General features: G+C 46.8%; 1 protein-coding gene across 1 annotated transcript in view; it reads right to left on the bottom strand.

Annotated features, from left to right (window-relative positions):
* Positions 1–447: 447 nt before the first annotated feature.
* The window catches only part of SLC7A11 (solute carrier family 7 member 11), an 82,438-nt gene continuing 58,963 nt past the window's right edge, over positions 448–23,922 (bottom strand). Inside the window, exons 7-12 of the mRNA XM_007523751.3 lie at positions 15,721–15,844; positions 13,228–13,331; positions 11,897–11,993; positions 9,828–9,977; positions 8,465–8,642; positions 448–2,374 (exon numbers count right to left, since the gene is read on the bottom strand). Coding sequence (XP_007523813.1) covers positions 2,307–2,374; positions 8,465–8,642; positions 9,828–9,977; positions 11,897–11,993; positions 13,228–13,331; positions 15,721–15,844 — 721 coding nt within the window. The 3' untranslated portion in view covers positions 448–2,306. The remainder of the gene's footprint in view (positions 2,375–8,464; positions 8,643–9,827; positions 9,978–11,896; positions 11,994–13,227; positions 13,332–15,720; positions 15,845–23,922) is intronic.

The raw sequence follows: 23,922 nt of genomic DNA, 5'->3' as shown, positions 1-23,922 counted from the left end.
TGTCTTTACCAAATTGTTTCAGCTTGGAAGTCTTCAATAGATTTTTTAATTAATTAAATATTTGAAACTCTGTGTACCCAAAAAAATCATCAAATGATTGAATGATCATCTGATGGCTCTGTCTCAGCCTCTCCCTCTCCCTTTCCTGCATATAATAAAATACTATTTGAAAAAGTAAAAAAAAAAAAAAAGTCTCTGGGTTTGACTGGTGAAAATGTATTACAGTGACATTAGAAATTTACCAGTGTAAAAATCATTCTCTGAAAATACTGGAAGAACAATGAGATGCATTGTAGCTAGCTAACACAGTATGTTTTTTTAAAGGCAAATAACCTAAAATGAGCAGATAAATAAAACAAGAAGACCCACCTGTCACCACTGACACAAGCATACCCACATCAGGAATAACCAATAATTTACAATCCTCCCCATGGAAGTTTGCCTGGTTTTGTTTGTTTGTTTTTAACTATTATTAAACAAGAAAAAACACAAAGATTTTGTTGTTTTAGGTTATATGGATCTGGGCTGTAAAAAATGGGAATATAAAGGAAATCTATTTTCACCTCTAGTAACAACCAAGCAAAGAAAAAAATAGACAAATGGAGACTGCGGATCAAATTCTGAAACCCCTAGAGTAAGAGAAAAATGGAGTTTTTAATGAACTGAGTTAGAATCCCTAATAGTATGACACTAGGCTGAAAAACATGCCAATCTTGACTGTACTCTAAATGTTACCAAGAGCCAAAAAGTAAAATCTGTGAATTGAATTGCCTGAAATTATAAATCATCCTTTCTACTCTGGTCAATCACCTTTGAACTGTTCTTCAGGAATTGGTAATCAGCGTAATTCAAACACTCTTTATTTTGACATAGACAAACTGTCTAGACTGACCCACATTCTGGCTCTGATAACACAGGTGTGTGGAGATCACAGTCAACCAAGTCCTCTACGTAGAGAATTCCACAGTGTTGTCTGAACTTAGCACAGTTAATACCTGTCTGAACACACACTTGGGCAGCTTCTACCTCCACTGATGAATTTGTTATGAGCTATCTCCTTTCCCTGTTGAATGATCACTAAGGTGAGGAAATCACTGCCACTGCCAAGATGTAGAAGGGAACATTTTTAGAAGCGTCAGCTGTAAGTCGTGTTTAGAGGGGACATTTCTCCCTTCATTTTTATGTAAATATATGCCTTTTCCTAATTGAGCTGGACAGTTTTAGCCAAAGAAGTGCTTTAACAGAATACAGAGTGTATAAAGAAGATATATAAACGGTCAGAAATCATCACTATCTAAAATAACCATGAAAAAATTGTTTAAAGCTACTAACATTAAGTATGAACATGACTATGGGGATGGGCATAGATGTTGAGTATTTTTCCCTTTTGGTGATTTTTATCTCCTGTTGATGTTATAATTGGGAGAGTTGTAAAATGTACATGGATGGATATATATATATATATATATATATATATATATATATATACATTATCAAGGGCTAATTGTCAGTGAAACCAGAGGAGATACTAAAATGATTATCATCTTGTATTAAGAAAGGTGTTATACCCTTGCTTGATGGGTATAACATGGGCCACATGAAAAAAAGCAGTGCATACCAATGGAACATCTTGATCACGACTTAACAAAAGCTCCCAAGATTTTTACTTACATATAATTCCTGGATTTTTCTGATGAACAGTAACTCTCAGAGATCTCCTCTAACATAGTCAAGAAAATCAGATGTAACCCATCTGCTCCTTGTCTGAACTTCTCTGGGTATAGCCCAGCAAAAAATGAAGGCTATCTATGGGGAGATAAATAAGATGAATTTCTTTCTGTCCCCTGTACCATAATAGGGGGTGCTTGCTTGGCTCTGCGAGAAGAGTAGGAAAAAAAATTCACAGTAAGGTCACCTACAGTACGCAAAAGTAATTTTTCACAAAACCCTTACATACAGAAAGCATTTCAGTCTTCAACTGGAGGTTCTTTGCCACGATGAGATTGGTTAGAGAGGATGACCACACAGCAAATATGAGTTCTGGCAGTCTTTCCTCCTTAACAGCAGCTCATCCAGGACTCCAGAATCTACTGAACACACCGCCCAGTAGCACATCAGCTTTCTCTAGCAGGGCACTATCGATAAAGTCCTAGAAATCAGTCCGAATGGAAAAAACTGAGTTCTCTAGCCCATCACCAAGGATGCAACCCTCTGGATTCTCAGAAAATGAAGGGAAGGCCCAAACTGTTTCTGCCCCTTGAGCAGAAACCCATCCAAGGACAGACTGTCAAGATTTCAAATGCAATTCATAATTTATGACAATCTTCTTCTGGTACAACTTCCAGTATTATTTGTAATGTTCTGGTTATTCGTTCTACAAAGAAACAAAGAAGAGAAATTAAAGCATGTACATAAATCAGAAATATATAAAACAGCAAAATGTAAATTACTGGGGGATAGACTATTGCATAACTATTATGCTCTCTGCCCCACCCTTTCACTGGATACTGAAAACAGACTAACGCCCACTTCATAGAGCGCTTTCAGGAATCACCGACTTCATTAGAATACTATCATGCTCAATTAATTTATTTGTTAACACCCATACCATACCATGATGACTCCTTGGCAAACTTATATTAATATTCTGCATTCAAATAATGAGTTTTATTCATGAATCAGGAAGCTGCAAATATTTGAGACAATAGGGCCAATAAATAAATGTTCCTAAACACAGCCTATATTCAGGTTGAAATGTTTGCTGTCTTTACACCAATGTGATTAAAGTCAATTCCTCAGTGAAATCAGAAGTCTCAGAATATAATTTTCAGGAGCATGTGGCGCAAAGCACAAGGACTGGTGTAAGGATGCTGGTTCGAGCCCCCGGGTTCCCACCTGTAGGGGAGTCGCTTCACAGGCGGTGAAGCAGGTCTGCAGGTGTCTGTCTTTCTCTCCCCCTCCCTGTCTTCCCCTCCTCTCTCCATTTCTCTCTGTCCTATCCAACAACAACAACATCAATAACAACAACAATAATAACTACAACAATAAAACAAGGACAACAAAAGGAAATAAATAAATATTTTAAAAATATATAATTTTCAGTCCTGAAGATGCAGTACATTGATTATATTGAGTGTATCTCATCTCCCAGGGCCTAGGCGGTTGAATCTGTAGAAGGAACATTCTGGGAGTGACATCAGCAAGTTGGAGACTTAAGAGGGCACAAGACTCATTCCCTGCCCCCTCCACAAAGTCAGCAAGAACAACAAACTTCTAACTGAAGAAAATAGCTGGGAGTGCTAGACAGCAAAGAAGAAAGTAATGTAAACCTAGGCGAGCTCAAAAAAAAAAAAAATCAATGAGAGCAGCAGAGTGAAATGAGGAGAGCATGTTAGCTGAAGAAGCTCCCCATCTCTGACACCAAAGAATTCCTAGAAGTAAACTTCGGGACAAAAATCCATGCCACTAGACTCAGCAACATTTCTCAGGGAAGTCAGCAAAAGGACAGACAGTGATGCTGAAATGGAAAGAGGGAACTGCGGTACCAGGAAAGAACTTGCCTCTCTGTTTCTTTCCCTCTCCACCCCCCCTTCTTGATTTCCCTCTGTTTCTATTCAAAATAAATCAAGATAAAAATTAAGAAGAGGGAGTCAGGTGGTGGTGCACCTGGTTGAACGCACGTTACAGTGCGCAAGGCCCCAGATTCAAGCCCCTGGTCCCCACCTGCAGGGAGAAAGCTTCACGGTGGTGAAGCAGGGCTGCAGGTGTCTCTGTGTTTCTCTCCTTCTCTATCGCCCCCTTCCCTCTCAATTTCTGACTGTCTCTATCTAGCAAATAAATAAAGATAAAAATAAATAAATAATTAAGAAGAGGAGGAGAAGGAGAAAGAAGAGAAGAAGGAGAAGGAGAGGGAGAGGAAAAAGAAGTAAGGAACTTCTTTCCGGCAAGGAAATGACAATCTGCAGAGTAGAGACAATAGTCACAGACCACATGCCATCAGATGAGAGACTAAAATAAGGGAGGGACTAGGAGACAGTTCACCTGATTGATAGAGTGTGTACCTTTGTACCGTAATGTGTCAAGCCCAGGGTTCAAGTCTTAACACTAAAGGGAGGACCATGGACTACACTGTGGGGAGGGGGGTCCAGGAAGGATGGAGTGGTACTGTGTCCTCTCTCCTCAACCTGCCTCTCCCTCTCTCTAACACAGAAGAATAAGTTTGCCTAGGAAGGCCTCCTCACGCTGCTGTGAACACATGTTCAAGTCGCCAGCTGTATACATAAAATGAGAAGTTCATAGACAGACTGAGAGACACAGACATACACAGATAGACAGATGGGTAAGTTGGGTAGACGATAGGTGGTTGATGATAGACAGATAACAGACAGGTAAACAGGTGGACAAAACAGATAGGTATATGAGAGGTTGATAGATGGTAGGTAGATAGTAGATAGATAAGCAGATAATACCTTGATGGATTAGCAGTCGATGATAGACAGACAGACAGACAGACAGACAGAAAGCTGGGTTAACCACTCCCTCACAGATGGCACGGGGGAAGCTCTCTGGGTCTCTGAATAGTCACTAGGAGCAGTTGTCTGCTTGCTGAGAAACGCCATCAAATGAAACGCGGTTCAACACTGGCATCCTGTGGCAGAGAGCCGCCTCCAACCCCGGGATCCGGGCTTCTCAGCCTTGCAGCCCCTGGCTGTCCGCCCAGCAGCCTCTCACGTTTCCTGGACGCTGCTGCTCAGGCCCTTCTCCTTTTGTTCAGGCAGCCCCCCAGGTCCCTAGTATTTTGACAGACAGTTTTTGCAGGAGGCTGAGCTGTTCGTGCGCAGCAGGGTGAAAAGAAACCACAACATAAAGCCTGTGGCTCATGACCCAACCAACGCCCTGGGCGTGCGGTCCCTGAGCCTCCCTCCCAGCCCAAGTCCACACTGGCTTCCTCCCCTCCCCACAGCCAGGAGGCAGCAGAGGGAGGGGTGAGGAGATGCTCCAGTGCTGCTGTTCTGTGTGTCTGTGTGTTTTGTTTGGGCCAAAGGCTAGGAAAGCGCTTGCTGTTGCAGCAATAAATATTATGAGTTTTCTGTATTTTACCAGAAGAATGCCACCTAAGAGGAAAAACATACACAACTCCTGAGGACGGCTGCTTTCGGCTGCTCTCTTTCAGGGCTGCACTAAAGATCAAGGGTGCCATGGTGGCATTTTCAAGGCAGTGCCTTCCTGCTCCCTGCACTATGGAATGGCATTTCTGAAAGGCAAAACCCCATTGTGGGATGGCTGCCTCGTGGCGACTGACACAAACGGCTCACTCCGCATCTGCAGTCCTTGCTGATGTTCCAAGCATCATAAGAGGCAGCAAACTAGCAGGGCAACAAAAGGGCCTGGGCATTGAAGAGCAGAGAGTCGGGGGAGGACAAGCCTGGGAAAGAACGGCCCCTAGGGATGCCTGACAGAGAGAAGGTCCAAGCCGGTGGGTGGCGGCGGCGGGCACAGGAGGGAAGAAACACTTGCTAGGTGGGAGCAAAAAGCACTGAGCTTGACTCAGGCACCGCCTCTGCTCTCTCTCTGTTTCTCTGCTTCCACTGGCACGTAGGGAACTGTCTCTGGACAGCATCTGAGAGAGACACAAATCTACAGTCTACAGTGATGGTCTGTCTCAAAGCTCTGGTTAGGAACAAAGCAAGTCGAATGACACATGGTGTGTGTGTGTGTGTTTATAACACACATATATGTATAGATAAATAAACATGTATAAGAAATGTTTTTCCCTAAAAGGCTGTTTATTGATTGACTATAACAAAGATAATATAATTGGGGCCAGGTGGTTGTACACCTGATTAAGTGCACATGATACAGTGCGCAAGGACCAGGGTTCAAGCCCCCAGTTCCCACCTGCAGGAGGAAAGTTTCAAGAGCGGTGAAGCAGGGTTGCAGGTGTCTCTCTGCCTCTCTCCCTCTCTATCTCCCTCTTCCTCTCAATTTCTGGCTGACTCTATCAAATAAATAAAGATAATAAAAAGTTATTTAAAAATAACAACTTAAAATATCTCAGAAAAACAGAAAGGATTGGAAAATTACAGAAAATAAGTACAAACATACAGATAAGAGAGAGATTAGTATGACAGAGCAAGCCAGAGTATATGTACACTGGTAGAAATTTAATCTACTACTATCTTCCTGGAAGAAAGTGAATAGCTTAGCAGATATTTACTCTGTGTTTCCAGAAGCCGCTTCAATAGTGACACTTCATGGGGGACTCATTTTCCAACTAGAAAGACCATCACCTAACAAAATTCAGGTATAAACAGAGGTCCAAGGTCGGACATCAGCAAATACCAACTAAAAGCCAATCAAAAGTAGTATCCAGCCTGTTCTCAGGACTGAGTTCTAAATTCAGCATCTGCAGAACACACCAGCAGCACCGTATCTGAACAGGCTCTCGGACAGCCAGCACACAAATAATACTGACCGTTTTACTAACTCTTCCTAAACGTTTTACTGAGCATTTAGAATAAAACAAATGAGAGGACAAACACTGTTTTCTAAACTCAGCAAGCCAACCAAGCCAGTAACAACATAACCACTCTGCCACACCCACAGACAGACACAAACACACACACACACACACACACACACACACACACAGACACACACAAAGTGTGTGCACCTAGCCAGGTACCAATTAAGAAAGATCATGACCTCTGAAGTCCAACTGACATGGGCTCAACATCCAACTCAATGCTGATAATAATTCTCTCTCTTTAATTTTATTATTTTTATTTATTTATTGGATAGAGAAAGCCAGAAATTGAGAGGAAGGGGAAGAGAGAGAAAGGGAGAGAAAAAGAGACACCTGCAGACCTGCCTCACCACTCACAAAGCTTCCCTCCCTGCAGATGGGGCCCGGGGGCTTGAACCTGGGTCCTTCTGCATTGTAACATGTGCGCTCAACCAGGTGTGCCACCACCAACCCCTGAGACATAATTCCCCTCTGGCGCCATGTCCTGGTTTCCCATTTGGGATGACGTCGCTTTACCCGGGAGCTTGTGAAGCTGTGGTGAGCCAGTGAGGCAGGGTACAGGCTGGGGAGAGGACTTGGGGGTCAGGCTCCCTTCCGACCTCCAGACCTTCTGGGCCCTCTCCTCCACCAGCTGCTTTGCAAGGTGGCCTCCTCCAGGCAGGACACTGTCTTTAGAACCCACCCTCTGTCCTCCATCTTCACTCTTCCGTAGTGACGTGCCTCCAACCCAGAACTGCTCTCCTTTGAATCGCAGCACATCTACTTGCTCTCTGTCTGGTGTGAAGTAGGAAGGTGGCTGAGTGTATGAGTACAGGACTTGAGAGCCAGAGGTTCCCAGTTCAATTCCCAGAGGGGCATGTACAGAAATACTGATCTGGGCTCTCTCTCTCTCTCTTTCTCTCTCTCTCTCTCCTCCCTGTAAAACTCTCTTACATGAAACAAACAGCATAAATCTTTAAAAAAAAAAAAAGATAAACCAGTCTTTAACTATGAATCTGTCTGACTTGGAACAGTAATGAGAATCCCCCATGGTAACAGCAGAAAATGTAGAAGCTGGTGCTAATTATCTTCCCACCTCAGGAGGCTGTGAAAGAGATGAGCGAAGATCAGATGAGTGTGAGCACACGGAGTGACCCAGTGAAGTGAGCCGCTTACTCTCGTCCCAAGTGGCCTCACTGTTCCTGTCTGAGGGCAGTGCCCTTCTCACTGCCTCTTAGACTCTGCGGGCCCTCACCCCTTGCCAGGAGCCAGGACATGGGCTCTGGGAGGGAATCGCTAGGCTGTATTCAGCCCGGCACAGAATGACTACAGAGGGGGACAGGGGGGGGGGGGGCGTGGCGGGAGATGGAGCAACCCACAGGATTCTAAGGAAGCCGGCCTAGGAAGTGATCAGAGGACTCAGGAGATGACTCAGAAGCAGAGCACAGGCCTTGCATGCCCGAGGTCCCAGGTCCCGGCACCAGCCCCACCATATGCCAAGCCAAGCAGTGCTCTGTCCTCTCACTTGACTCATTTATTTCTTTTTATTATTGGCTAGAGACAGAAATTGTGAGGGGAGGAGGAGATAGAGAAGGAGAGAGACAGAGAGACACCTGCAGTCCTACATCACCACTGGTGAAGCTTCCCTCCTACAGGTGGGGACCAAGGGCTTGAACCCAGGTCCTTGTGCATTGTAGTGTGTGCATTTAACCAGGTGCGCCACCGTCTGGCCCCGCTTTTTTTTTTTTCCTAAGTAAGCAGTTAGGACCCTCCCCAGTAGACGTGCTGAGAGTTTCTAGAGCCTGCTCCTCCTTGCCTCCCCCTGCCAACACACTGGGTGGTGGGTGTATCCCAACCAGCAAGGGTCCCACTCTGAAGTGCTTGAAGCAGAATCCACACACACGCACACTCCGCGTCTCTTGAGAGCAGCAATGTGCAGCAGTGGCTTAAATGCCTTACCGGACATTCTTTTGAACCATGTGGGTTTCTTGTCCCATATAATAAAGAGATAGTAGGCAGGGATGCCGGTCATGGTGATGAGGAAGCCCATGCCCGTGCTGAAGGGGTCCGAGTACAGCGACAGGGCAACCATGAAGAGACACGTGAAGGAGAACAGAGCCGGGATGAACAGAGGCACCTGCAGCACAGAGAAGATGTCGTGACAAGGAAGCAGACAGACACCACGTGACATCTTAAAAAGAAAGCACAGTTCTCTCTGCAAAAACACGGAGGGGATCCCCGGGCAGTGGTGCGCCCTGCTAAGCACATATTCTAGGAACTGCAAGGACCTGCATAAGGACCCCGATTCGAGCCCCCCTGCTTCCCACCTGCAGGGGGTCTGCTTCAGGAGTGGTGGAGCAGGTCTGCAGGTGTCTTTCTTTCTCCCTCTCTACTGCCCCCTCCTCTCTCAATTTCTCTCCGTCCTATCCAATAAAATGGAAAAAGTGGCAGGCTCGGAGCGGTGGATTCATAGTGTTGGCACTGAGCCCCGAGATAACCCTGGAGATAAAAAAATAAAAACACACAAAGAAATGGATGGACTGAATCATCTGTGCTCTGAGCCATGTGAGGCATGAGCTAAAGGCTACATCATAAACACTCCCCATGGGCAGGCAGGGAGGGCAGAGAGTTTGAGTGCTGTGGGCTTTCTCGCATACACACGCCCTCTCTCCACACATCTCAGTCTCTAAGAAGAATTTAAATAAACAAAGTCTAATAGTGAGACTGAAACAGTATCTGTGCTATTTTGCAAAAGTCAATCAACTGTGAGGTGGAGCCCATCCAGGGTTGCTCACGGCTGAAAGGGATGAGAATTAAGTCTCCCCGTCCCCAGCAAAGGAAATGCCAGGTTCTGGTAAGTGTGTTTCCTCTGGAATGGTGAATTCTCAGGTCCTGGCACCGGCCCCACCATATTTCCAGCACATTTCTGCATGACTTACATGTTTATTCCTTCCAGAGGAAGCAGTGTGAATTAAAAAAAAAAAAAAAAAAAAACAGAGTAATGTTACAAGAGGTAACACCAAGAAAGAGCTTTAATGGCTGCCCGTTACACAGCCATCTGTCACTCACTGCTCCACCCACAGACAGCCTAGTGAGGCCACTAGTTTTGTGGGACAAAAGTCAGCATATCACATGAAAGACAACGGAGGAGTCCTTCTTCCCACCCGAACAGAATCCAGCACCAAGGCCTTGCCTGCAGGTGGCAATTCCAGGAGCTCTGTCCCTTCAACCCCAGCTCCCAACATCAAGCTGAGACAAGGGCAAGAACAGGCAGCCGGAGGAGGGCTGATATGAGCCCAGCCAGACGGCCAGGGGACATTACCTTGAACGGACGCGGCATATCTGGGCGCTTGTATCGCAGGTAGATCAGCCCTGCCACCGCCAGCCCGATGAAGAGCCACCTTGCGAAACTGAGGAAGTTCAGGAGACTGTAGAGGTCCCCAGAGAAGAGCATGATCATCGTCAGAGGGTGCTGGAGGCCGGGGAGAGAGTGAGGGGTGTGAGAGGATGCGGGTGAGTGAAAGAGACATGAAGAGGCAGTCGCCCCAGGCCCCATCACCTCCATCACCACCATCAATATGATAGCGACCACTAGTGTCCTTTCCTTTTAAAATGTGTGTGATCTTCATTTATTGGATAGAGACAGCCAGTTATTTTGAGGGGAGGAGGAGACAGAGAGACACCTGTAGACCTGCTTCACAGCCTCTGAAGCTTTCTCCCTGCAGGTGCAGACTGGGGGCTTGAACCCAGGTCCTTGTGCATTGTTTTGTTTTTTTTAAATGTTTTATATTTATTTATTTCTCCTTTTATTGCCATTGTTGTAGTTATTATTGTTGTTGTTGTTGATGTTGTCATTGTTGGATAGGACAGAGAGAAATGGAGAAAGGAGGGGAAGACAGAGAGGGAGAGAGAAAGACAGACACCTGTAGACCTGCTTCACCGCCTGTGAAGCGACTCCCCTGCAGGTGGGGAGCCGGGGGCTCGAACCAGGATCCTTACGCGGTCCTTGCGCTTTGTGCCACGTGCACTTAACCTGTTGTGCTACTGCCCAACTCCTGTCCTTGTGCATTGTAATATGTGAGCTCAACCAGGTGTACACCACCTTCCAGCCCCTCATCAGTATCCTTTCCAACCAATGCCATGTCGTCATCCTGAAGAAATTCCACATCGACTGGTCTCCATCCTCGCCTGTCAGTATATCTGCTCTTATCAACTCTGTTTACCTGTTACTTCCTGTGACCCTTGTCACTTCCTCAGAAGGAATTTTTCTGGGGTGGGGGTTGGGGGTGGGTGTTTCAGTTGCTCCTCCAAGGGGGGAGGATATAACTTGCTCCCTCAGAGTGAAGTGTGGGGTACTTGGCAGCTCAGCAAGGATAGCTGAGTCAACTCTTGCAAGCTCAGTGACTTTAATGATATATTATGAAAGTCTAATAATATGCCCATTTCTGTTTAGTCTTGTATCTTGCAGTTACTGGATGTACCAAACATTTATTCACTGGCTCAGCATGTAAACCCCTGGGAACTGTGGGGGCAGTGGATGCAGAGCCAATCACAGTGAGGAATGGGGGGGGGCGCAGAAAATCCTGCAGATGGTCTCCAAGGCACTGCAGACTAAGCACACACACAGGGCACACTGCCACTTGCAGGTGACTGCACCCCAGCCCTGGCTGCCCTGGCGGCCACATGCACCCAGGTGCGCCCAGACCCAGCACCGGGCGCATGGGAGCACACTGCCAGGAGATTTCAAGGGGACTGTCTGAAGGAGATTCAGTGTGTGTTCAGAGGGTGTTCAGTGATTCTGTGGTACTCACGACAGCTGGCCCCATGGGGAGGCAGGCAATGTCACACAAGGAGACATAGCAGGGAGTGCACCATGATGCCAGCCTGACTTCCCCTGGCAGACAACCCCACCAATGTGTCCTGGAGCCCCGTGTCCCCAGAGCCCTGCCTCACCAGGGAAAGAGAGAGGCAGGCTGGGAGTATGGATCCACCTGCCAACGCCCATGTCCAGCAGAGAAGCAATTACAGAAGCCAGACCTCCCACCTTCTGCGCCCCATAATGATCTGGGGTCTGTACTCTGCATCCTTTATCTGTGAGGGTGAGGCTCTAAGCTGGTGATAGGAACCAAACTACTCATTTCCCTTAGATGTCAGAAATTTCTAGATCGGTGAAAAAGAATGGTGAGTTACTGCCCCCTTACAGTAAAAAAAAAAAAATGCATAAGAAAACTGAATCAAAGGAGGAGGGGACAATACTCTGCCCCTCCCTCCTCTGGAGTCTGCTGAGGGAATGAGCAGTGAAAGCCCCAGGGCTTTGGCCACAGCTGCTCTGAGTCCCCTGCACTCGCCAAGCCCCCAGGCTACAAGCAGGCCGACTTGTGGACATCTTACCAGGACGATGACGGCAGGCAGGGGCGTGTGCTTGCGGATGTGGATCATGGACAGGATTTCTGGGAGGTGGCCCTCTCGCGAGGCAACATAGAACAACCTGGCGGGAGACAGACAGAGAGAGAGAGAGAAAGAGAGCGGTGGATGCAGGTCCTTCTAGCATTAATCATTCCAAAGGAAGCAAAAGACGCCAGGAGTCCCTGACAAAGCCAAGCCGACATCCTTTTCAGGTGGGGAGGGGCTGGGCATGTAAGTGCCTGCAGGTTCTTTGGCCAACAGGAAGGCGGACAACACTGTGAGGAACGGGACACGGCATCACCCAGCTACTCATAGTCTTTATTCTTTGAAGGGAAACTACAGCCACCGCTGAGGCTGCCTCACTCTCCCTATAAAGCAACAGCTGGTGGTGAGCTGGAGTCTTGGCTGCCTGCCGGCTATCAGTCCAGTCCAAGTCAACAGGCACTCACACTCATACACACACTCACACCCTACTATTCATATGCACACTCACACCCAGTCACTCACACATACGCTCACACTCACATACATGCTCACGCTCACACACATTCAGTCTCACACACTCACGCACACACACACTATCCTCACACATACACTCACACACACTCATGTGCACATAGGCTTGCACTCACACACTCACACATACATACACTCACACACATATACACACTCACACACACTCATGCACACACAGGCTCGCACTCACACACTCACACATACATACACTCACACACACATACACACTCACACTCACACACTCACACTCACTCACACACATACACATTCACACTCACACACTCACACTCACACTCACACACTCACACTCACTCACACACACATACACATTCACACACGATCACACGCATGTGCAAATGAAAGTCAGACTGGGTTAGTCTTCTAATAAAACCAAAGGGACCTTTGTATCAAACAAAACCAAAGGGATGCAGATGGTCGGGAGTGATTTCTGGTGTCTCTTTCTCTCTTTTTTTTTCTTGCTGCCTTTAGATAAACAAAAGATTTTATCATCAGAAATAAAATGGTGTTGTCTGCCTCTGTGGAGACACTACTAGAAGATGCCACATGGACCTGAGCTCCCAGCAGCCATGAGCAGGCAAATAGTGCCCTCTAGTGGGCAGAACGAGACAGGCGGTCGATGATAAGGGACCAAAACTTGATTCTTGCCTCTCTCTCTCTCTCTCTCTCTCTCTCTTTAAAAAGGATGGGTTTGGAAGCACTGCTTCTTTTTGAAGTTGTCTTTATCACACGCGTTCCCCCCAACCAGAAACGCATGTCTGGCAGTGCTTGAACCCACTCACCTGGAAACAGCGAACACACCCCCATTCATGGAGCCAAAGCAGGAGAGGGCAACCAAGACGGGAACTGCCAGTGAGAAATTTCCCAGCAGCCTCTCTGCAAAGGTCTGGGGAAACACAGAAAGGAGCAAATCAGTGCTGGGCCAGAAGGCAGAACAAGAGGGAACTGCGTAGGCTCAACACAGACTCTCTGGCTTCCTGCTGGCCTGCTGAGAAGAGACCTGCAGGCTTTCCAGCCCTTCCCTTCCATAGGGTCAGACAAGGCAGCCACCTTGGCGCTCACTGCTGGTTGCAGAAGCGTGGGCAAAGGTCCCAACAGGCACCTTTCAGCTTCCCCGAAGTGACAATCCATTTGCTGAACCTTTATCAACCTTAGGGGGAAAAAAAATCTTTGAGTCCAGCAAATGGAGCGGGGGGAGAAAGCTAGATTCAGAAGTGCTCCTGTTGGAGACAGGGAAATTTGTCTTGGTTAGCCTGGAAAGTCACATTTTATAATAAAGTACAAACATCTACTGGTAAATATGATCGGTTCTTGCCTCACATGCAGTCCCTTTGTTATGACACAAAAGTATCGTGAAGAAAATTTATAAAACAAAACAAAAAATCCCTGATGACTTGATCAGCTACGGTGAAGTCATCCTGAAAAGCTTGTGCCCAGAATAATCACATTAGCTGGATCTCTGTTTATTGAGTTGGTCCATCCCTGCATCTATCTGCTGATTTCTTCTGCAATTTCCTATTAAAAAAAAGGCTAGAACACAAAAACAAATCTGAGAGAAAGTAGTTCATGGAATTGATGATCTATACAAACAAACAAGAAAAAAAAAGACAAAGATGAGAGAACAGAAAGAGATTTGGAAGTATAGCAAGGTGTAAGCTATCTTTCATAAACTGAACATCTCAATATAAAAGACCGCATTCCTGGAGTCTCTCCTCTGAGTTCAGTATCATGACAACTGCAAATGTCTATGGAGGGTGTGTTCTGAAAAGCCACAGTGTGGGAGTCTTTCTGTGTCCTTGACACAGCTGCTGGTGTGTAATTAATGGGCCACATTACACCAGAGAAGAGTGTTGTCCTTTGCCTCCCAAGATGACCATGTGTGACCCATGGTGCCACGCTCTGTACTCTGGCAGGCTGCCGCCACATGCAGCAGTGGACTTTCTTTTAAAAAAAATTATACAGTGAACTTGGACAAAGGTTCACATGAAGTGAGGTCATTCGCTCCCTGTCACGTGGCTGATAGGAGGTAAGAGCAACTATAGTCAAGAAACCAACATGCTGTCCTGGGAAGCTATTTGCTCACCCTTCACTGTTTTATTTAATGGAATGGGTAAAATGCTCTTCTTCTAGTGGCTAAGTCTTTATATCCAGAAGAGGAGGAGGAAGAAGAAGAAGAAGGAGAAGGAGAAGGAGAGGGAGAGGGAGAGGGAGAGGGAGGGGGAGGGGGAGGGGGAGGGGGAGGGGGAGGGGAAGGGGAAGAGGAACAGGAAGAGGAAGAAGGGGGAGGAGGAGAAGAAGAAGACAAAAGGAGAGAGGAAAGGAGGGAAAGGAAGGAAGGAAGGAAGGAAGGGAGGGAGGGAGGGAGGGAGGGAAAAAGAAAAAGATAAAAGTGTGTGTCCTGGAATAAGATTGTCATAACATGGCCTCCGGGGTTAAAGGTGGCCGCAGGGTCAAATTAGTTTTGAGAAATGCTGTAAAATGGGGCCAGGTGGTGGTGCACCTGGTTGTGAGTACATGTTACAGTGTACAAGGACCCAGGTTTGAGCCCCCAGTCCCAGCCTGCAGGGGGAGAGCTTGGTGAAGGGAGAGCAGGGAGAGAGTGGTGAAGCAGGGCTGTGGGTGTCTCTGTCTCCCTGCCTATCACCCCCTTCCCTCTCGATTTATGGCTATCTCTATCCAATAATAAATAAAGATAATAAAATAAATAAAGATAATAAAAAAGAAAGAAACTGATGAACATCTGTTTCAGAGAGAGTTAGGATGCACCTTAATATCTTTAAAAATCTGAGAAGCCCTACAGCAGTAACAGGAGTTTTAACTTAGTATTCCTCCAAATTTAACATGTCCCTGGACCAACATTCAAAGAGATACACAGGCTACAAGCAAACAAAAGAGAGGGCCTCCTTGGAAATTCTGAAAGGAAAACCCTTGGGATTTTACTTTCAATGCTTACAAATAGAAATACAGGCCACATGTGTTTATTTAAGTTCAGCCTCTGCCCCACTGGCAAAACAAGGTCTTCTGCTAAGCTGACCCTCACAGGGTCTCAGGATGGGGACACAGGAAGGAGCTGGCTGACATTCCTCATACAGCAGGGTCACGCAGGGGTGTGTGTGTGTGTGTGTGTTGCATGTGCATGTGCATGTGCTCATAGGCTCTCAGGCCAAACAAAGAGCCCTGAATCCGCAAACATGTTCTGCTGGCCGGAACAGCAGCCCATCGGCCTCTGCTCATTAACCTACATTCAAGCTGGCATCTCCCCAGCACGGACTCACCACGGCCACGGCTTTGGACAGCAGCAGTTCCTGTGCGCTGACGGTGGTGAAGTAGGCCACGTTGGTCAGCACATAGCAGATGGTCACAATGGCCATGGAGATGCAGATGGCAAGGGGAATGGTTCTGAAAGACACGAGGAGCTGTTTATTAATCACTCGGCTTCAGTCCTTCTCTGAGACCAAGGCTGGCATGGAACAAAGGAGATCATGGTGGGCAGGACCATGCCGGGCTCTATGGGGTATGTGGAGAGACTGAGTCAGGAAGGGGCCAGGTGGTGGCACACCTGGTTGAGCACACCTATATCTCAGACCAGGGAGAATAGAAGCACCTGGTAGCGTCACTTTATAAGATACAGCTCTATGTAAATAGCATTAAAGGACATAAAGTAGGGTGAGGTCTCCTCTGATGCAGTGAATCCTAGCAATGGGATTTTCAATGTTAACCCAATTGTCAAATAATTTGGTTCTAACAATAGCTAGCTCTTCTTGCCTTCTTAAACCCTTAGACAGCAGGAACTACAAAACCCATTCTTTCTCCCAGTCCTGGAACCTCTGGGGGTGGGGCTCACTTTCCAGCATGCTTCTCCCAGTTCATACCAACTGATGCTGCCTCTGCTGATCCCCCAGCCTAATCAGGTCAACCAGTACCATCTAGGCAAGCTTCACCTCTGACTGTGTCCAGAGACATCAGGCGTGGAATGTCACCCGCCAGCCTGGCTTGTCTAAGGCTAGTCCAGATCAGTTTGTCTGAATTCTGCCCAGAGCTCAGGGAGGTCTCTGAGGGAGATTTGCTCAAGTGATCAGCAGAAAGGAGCCATTAAAAAAAAAATGCAACCATCCAGTAACCCCTCCTTCCTCCCTCTGTGCCTCCCTTCCTCTTTCCCTTCCTTCTTTCTCCCTTATTTTCCTTTCATTTCTCAGCTTGCTGATAACAAAATCACCAGCAGCTGCTGCCTTCTGCTGGGTCTCTGCGTGTTTGCCTGCATTTCTCCTTGGAAAACCCCGTGCGTGAGTCCGGAGCAGTCCTGCTGGCTCCTTCATGGGGAAAGGAGGTCTCCCAGAGCCGTGGCTGCCGTGCAGGGAAAGCTGGCTGGTACTGGGGCTCAGTATCCAGCTGCAGAGCCAGTCTGCCTTGAAGTCAAAGCGTTTGGCTCTCTAGAGCATTCTGTCCCCTGCACAGGGTCCTCAGACTTGACTGTTCACTTTGCGGGAGAAGCAGCTGTTGCGGAAAGGTTTCCTGGAACATTCTTAGCAAGACTGCATTTCTCACATTCTCCCTGAAAAATCTCATCTACCCCAGAGAAAACCACATACCCAGATTTTCATGATTCTCCTGGGTAACGTGGACTGATGCAGCATTTGGGAAACAGTTCTGGCTTACTGTTAATTTTTAAAAGGCCATGCTGGCACGGCTAGGGAGATAGCCCAGCTGACAGAGTGCAGGGCTTGTGTGCTGGGACTCCTAATGTCGTCCTTGGGATTGCATGGACCAGAGAGGCACCCTGACACACACACACACACCACACTCTCTCTCTCTCTCTCTCTCTCTCTCTTTCTATCAATTCTACCTAAAATAGTACTTAAATAAATAAAACACAGAGACTCACTTGGCACATTTCCCTGGATACTTTGTATGTGGAAAGGGGAGAGAGGAAATCAGGGTACTTGTCGGCAATGCTGAAATTGGTGAACAATTTTTACTACTCGTCAAAAATATGACACAGTTGTCAGAACCTCCCTCACTGCCAACCCCCCCACCACCACCCAAGGAACTTAAAATCTAGGCAAGGGGTGGGGGGGGAGAGAGAGAGAACGAGAGCAAGAGAGAGAGAGAGAGAGAGAGAGAGAGGGAGAGAGAGGGAGAGAGCACATCTAACTTTGCTGATGTTATTCACCACAGAGCCTTTTTTTTTTTTCTTCTCTAGGCAGAATGAAGCCAAGGGGACTGGAGGTGAGGAGACCTCTGTCCTTGGGTCCCCTTCCACTGTGACAAGGAGGAGAAGGGAGAAAAGGAGGAGACAGAGGAGGCAGAGGACGGTGTCTTGGCTATCTGGGCAGAAGCAGCTATCATTTCTCCAGCAAAGCACTGAACTTGTTCAGAAGGGCTCCGGCACCATGTGGTTAATTCCTGCATTTTCAAGCAACAAAGCTTAAGAGCTACTGGGTGAGCTGATAAAAGTTATTAGGCCATGCCAGAGCAATCTTTCTCAAGGCTTTAGATGCAGAGGGCAGATAAGCTCAGTTACTAACCCAAGATTAAGGCAAATGGCTCATGATAATAAATGGAATTAGAGGAACTGGGTAGGGCCCTGAGATCTCAAAGCCTCTGTGCTAGGAAGAGGCAGCTCCAAATCCAAGTGTAGCAGAAGCTGTGTCCCAGTGGAGTGCAAACAAGTCCTACCTGGGAGCTGGGGCTGCACTGGCTTGAGTGTCTGTGCGAACTGGGGAGGCTTAGCGAAAAAGGGCACAAATGCTCAGGCAAGAAGTGCTCGACCCAGAGGGGCTGCTGACACTTTGTGTAGCCTTTTCAGTGCCTGGACACTAAGGGTGACAGAATCTGATATTCTTATTATTCATAAACGATCTCCAGTCACAAAGTACTGGATTCTCTTTTTCTTCTTCTTCTGGTAGGCTAGTTGTAAATCGGCACAGAGAAGTGAGCACCCTATGTCATACCTGGAGAGAGGTGAGTTTCACTTAAAATGATTAATTGGATAGTCCTGCAAGGAGTCCAGCCATAGGACCCAGTGCTTGCAAGCACCAAGTCCAGAGTCTGCTCTCTGTTCTCTCTTTCACTAGTGAGTAAGTCCTTAAGAAGCAATAAGGTGTCTTTAGAAAGGGCCGGCCAAGTAGCTCACCGGAATAGTGCGCTGCTTTTCACTGCCAAGGCTTGAGCCTGGCCTGCACTGCACTGGAGCGAACTTTGTGCTAAGGCCTATCTTTATTCAGAATAATACTAATCAATTATTAATATTATTCATATTATTAATATTTATTATTATTGCTATTTCTTACATTTTTGTTTCTTTTAAGGGACAGACCTCCCCAGGAGCCTAAATAGTGATGGGTAATTGTCTTTATTTGTACAATCTACAAAGTATTGAACAACACATCAAACTAACTTTCAAACACACAGGCGTCATTTCATATGTTTTGTGGGGTGAGAGAGTATGAATCACCAGGATGATTGTTGAGTGCACATGTTACAGTGCACATGTTACAGTGCACAAGTTCATCTACGCCGATGACATCTGCTGTGCAACTCGGGCATCCAAGTTTGACATCCTCAAGGAAACACTCAGGAAAGACATGTCTCTGATATCTGATTACTGTAAAAAATGGCGACTAATCCCTAGCACTGCAAAAACGGTATCATCTGTTTTCCATCTACACCATGCCTCGGCCTCACGTGAGCTTAATGTGCAGCTTGGCGATACGAGAATCCGGCATGAAGCCCAGCCAGTCTATCTTGGCGTTACTCTCGATAGCACCCTATCATTTCACGAACATCTCATAAAAACTGCAGCAAAGGTGGGCGCGAGGAATCACATCATTGCAAGACTGGCCAGCTCCTCATGGGGCGTGAGCGCTTCAACACTACGATCATCATCTCTGGCATTATGCTATTCCACTGCAGAATACTGTGCCCCAGGATGGTTCCGTAGCCCCCATGTCCACTTGGTCGATTCCAAATTATATTCCTCCATGAGGATCATTTCTGGAACCATCCGTTCCACCCCGGTTCCATGGCTGCCAGTTCTTAGCAACATCGCCCCGCCAGATATTCATCGGGATGCGGCATCATCTAAGTTCATTTCCCACGTCTACACTCGACCGGACCTGCCAATATACGCGGATATCTTCGCCCACCCTGTCCAACGCTTGACGTCTCGTCACCCAATCTGGTCCCCTACGCCTACACTGAACTTCTCTGTTCCAGACTCTTGGAAACAGAGTTGGAAGTCAGCTGAGGTAAAGAACAAACACCTCATCACAGACCCCTGCAAGCGTCAACCCGGCTTTGACCTAGCACGTTATGATTGGGCCCTCCTCCATCGCTATCGAACAGGCCATGGCTGGTGCACCACTATGTTCCATCGCTGGGGAGCCAGAGACGACCCGAACCACCCCTGCGGCTACAGACAGACTATGACCCACATAGTCAATGACTGCCACCTCTCCAGATTCAAAGGAGGTCTCGAAACTTTACATCAGGCTCAACCTGATGCTGTTGACTGGCTACAGAAGAAGGGCAAACGCTAGAAGAAGAAGTGCACAAGGAGCCAGGTTTGAGCCCCCAGTCCCCATCTGCAGGGGTAAAGCTTTGTGAGTGATGAAGTAGTGCTGCAGGTGTCTCTCTGCCTCTCTCTCACTCTATCTCCCCATTCCTCTAGATTTCTGGCTGTCTCTAATCAATCAATAAATAAAGATAATCAAATCTTAAAAAATGAATAACCCCACTTAAAAAACTCGTAGTAGCCAAGTGAAATGAAGGGTTAAATCCCCCTTTTCAAACAAACGATCCAAGTCTCAAAAAGTGTAAGCAGAAAGACAAGGTCGTAAGTCCGAAGGGGGCTTTTAATCTTGGATCTAAACCTCTCTGTTGCCACATTCCTGATCTATCTTGTCTTGGGATTGAGGTACTCGATGCCTACTTCAGCTCTAGCTCCAAGGCCCATAGATCCTTACTCGCTGAAAGTATATATTAGATTGCATGCAAATATCAGGAGACTGAATGCTACCTGGTATTTTTAAACCAAGTTCACTTTTCTATGCACCTAAGAGTCATTACACTTGCATAAATAGAAAAATGCATTTTCTTTCTATCTCTTTTTAATAAATCATCTTTATTTATTTGATAGAGACAGTCAGAACATGAGAGGGAAGGGGAAGATAGAGAGGAAGAGCAAAAGAGAGACACCGGGGGCTCGAACCTGGGTCCTTGCACCTTGTAACATGTGCACGCACCCAGATGCGCCATCACCCAGCTTTTGGGATGCATTTCTATTACTCTTTTCAGCTGTGTGACAGAGCATCAGAAATGGCTATTATTTCCAGCTCTTCATATTGACTGAAGAGACTTGCTATGAAGATGGAATGAAGGGCTAGGAAGATAGCATAAGAGTTCTTCAAAAAAGGCTTTCATGCCAAGCACACCAAAGTCCCAGGTTCAACCCTCAGCACCGCCAGAAGCCAAAGATGATCAGGGCTCTGGCCTCAGTCTCTCGCTGTCTCTTTCATTAAATTTTGTCTCTGTATCTCACTTTCATTAAAATAAATAAATAAATAAATATCATATTTTTAAAAAGGAAGAAAGCAGAATGCAAATTCACTCAACTCAGCTTGAATCCCCACTAAGATATCTGATATCCTGAGCCTGTGAATTAAATCTACAGTCACCTAAAAACTGGCTATTCCTAAAACTGTGTTAAAAGACAAACAAAATCTGAGTTTGTGTGAACCAAAGTAAGTCTCAAACTATTTCTATGTTGGAAACACACAACAAAGAGCATAGAGCTCAGTGGTGCTGGACATCTACACTGGGCCCTGAGCCAGGGGACTGGGCAACACAGCACGCAGCTCTGCTAAAGCCAGCCTGCCCGTGTGTGTTCTGGAGTCTTCTAGGAGGTATAGCTAATGTTTCCCATTTTCTATTTAAGAATTAAGTCGCCTCTTAACTGTGTGAAGCCCCAGACTTGAGCTCTAGCAGTGCCAATGCCAGAGTTTAGAACAGTGCTCTGGTCTCTCTCTGTCTCTTAAAAAATAAACTCTAAGACATGAAAGTACTTAGTACATCTGTCTGGTATTCCTTAAAAAGGATAGAAAACAAGAAGAAAGCAGGAGGGGCAGGATGACAACAAACTTCTTCATCTCTGAGATACAGATAATCTGGAGGAAAATAGGTGAGGGTTTTGGTTGCTGATCTGTGGATTTGTTTTCAGTGCTGTGCCAGGGCTTCACACCAACTACCACCGATCTCTTGGTCCCTTTGAAACTTCTAAGTAGAGACACAGAGATAGAAGGAGGAGAGGCCACTCAGCAGCATTCTGTCTCCACAGAGCTTCCCTTGGTGGTGGCACAGGAGCTCGAGGCCTGCCTTCTGCTCAGCTCTGTAGCACTGGGCCGGTGAGCGGTCTCCTGGCCGTCGGAAAACAGGCTTTTTCATAGCCTTTTTAAAAATCGTTAAATGGCTATTGTACTTGGGACTGTTTATTTCCATATAATTGAAATGTAACTGGGAGTGAGCTCAGCAGAAAATATTTCAAATTGCATTAAGTGCCTTCGATACCAGATGTTTGTTTTAAATCTGTGTGGGGATCTGGGCAGCTCTCCTTAGCTCTGACCTGGAGACAGCTGGAGCCTCTGCCCCAGAACTCTTTATTTTATCAATTAGATCCTGCTCCTCAGGCTTCAGAGGAGATGACAAGTGACAACACACCTCAGAGGAAGGCGTCTCGAGAAGGCTTTTCTATCTCAATGTGGTCTCTGTATCTCTAGGTGCCTTCTCCTCCTGCTTCAGCTTCCTCTTTAGCTCTTCTTCCCTTTCATCTCTTCTTCCTCTTCTTCCTTTTTTTATTTTTATGGTAGAGCCAGGGCTTTGTCCATATGTGGTTTCACCACTCCTGGACTAACCTTGTCATTCAGAAAGAGAGTCTCCTTCAGTGTTACTTTCCGTGGGGAGCCAGGGCTGCGGACTGGGTCAAATGTATAGCAAGACAGTTTTCTCTCTGGTCCTTGGTACTTCCATGCTCAAACCAAGCTCTCCACCAAGGACTGCCCAGCAAGCCCTGAGCCCTGCTCATTCCAGGAAGGGCTGGAACTGGCAAGTGTCTCAATCACCTCCCAGACCCGCAGCTGTTATCACAGGAATGATACGGGGAGCCCTCTGTGTCCTCAGTGAGTTTATCAGACTGTCACTGAGTGCTTCTCTGAGACCCCGCGTTCCCCACAGCAGGCAGGCATGGGGCTGTGAGCCAAGGTGTGAGAGACACAGGCAGCCACAGCTGGAAAAAGTACAGGTTGTTTCTGAAAAGAAAATGGAGCCGGGAAGAGAAGAATGTACTCAGTGAATGTACTCGCGGCCACTCTTGAAGGTCCAGGGTCTGCAGTCTAAGCTAATGCCAGTTTCTGGGCTGAGGCTGAGCGCAGAGATCCAGCAGGTACACAAAGACCCCGTGGATTTAGAGCTCAAAGCACGTGCCCCTGCTTCCAGAAACGAGGCCCGGCTCAGTGTGCGTCCCCTGGGCCCTGTAAATCGCGATAGCACAGATGGCTGACTGTATCTTGCCTTTCTCACCGTCCACACATGGAGATCTCCACAGACAAAGGAGAAGACAGAGAGACCTTCAGGGAGAGGCAGAAAGGGGCAGATACAGGTTGGCAGATGACTGGGCCAGAGGAGGCTCCTGAAAAGACAGAGAGGTGAAGGAGACAGGCTGCTGTCCTCACACCACACAGCAGGGCAGGCGAGCTCAAGTGGGGCTTTGCCAGCCAGCTCAGAAATACAGGGTACTGAGAACTCTGGAGCAATGACACAAGCACTTTTGTCCCTTAGGATAGTTCTTCTACTACTGATAAGCCCACCGCCGAATGAAGCCACTGAGCGCAAAGTGCTGGAGAGCCAGCTTCATCTGCTGGCGCTGCACACACATGCAGGACGTTTATTTGCATTGTCTGCATCTCATTTTTTCTAATTTTCTAAAGATCGAGAGCGTGTCTTCCAGATGTATTATAGTTACCCATATTTATTGTGGATAAGCATAAAGGGGTGAGTAGGCGAGCTCCAGTGTACAAAACCCAAATTGTTTTCCAATAAAATGTTAGCAAGTGAATAACTGGGAAGACCAACGTGCTAATAGCAATAAATTAAATCTGACACTAAAGCTAGCTGTACATTTGGTGTTAGTTTGCTTTTGAAATCTACCTATTTTATTATTTATTATTGGATAGAGACAGAATTTGGGAGGGGAGGAAGAGATAGAGAGGGAGATAGACAGAGAGACACCTGAAGCCTGCTTCACCACTAGAGAAGCTTCCCCCCTGCAGGTGGGGACCAGGGGCTTAACCTGGGTCAAAGTGCACTCAGGTCCTGTAAAAATCTCAGTGGATATATATATATATATAATATCAGAGTTCCCATGCTGTGACTCCGTGGCTGAGACAATGATGTTACTCCCCCCACCCTCATGAAAATGTGTTTCT

Source organism: Erinaceus europaeus, chromosome 19 (genome assembly GCF_950295315.1).
Source record: "Erinaceus europaeus chromosome 19, mEriEur2.1, whole genome shotgun sequence".
In the NCBI taxonomy this organism is placed as follows: Eukaryota; Metazoa; Chordata; class Mammalia; order Eulipotyphla; family Erinaceidae; genus Erinaceus; species Erinaceus europaeus.
This window is presented reverse-complemented; position numbering and strand designations above follow the sequence as displayed.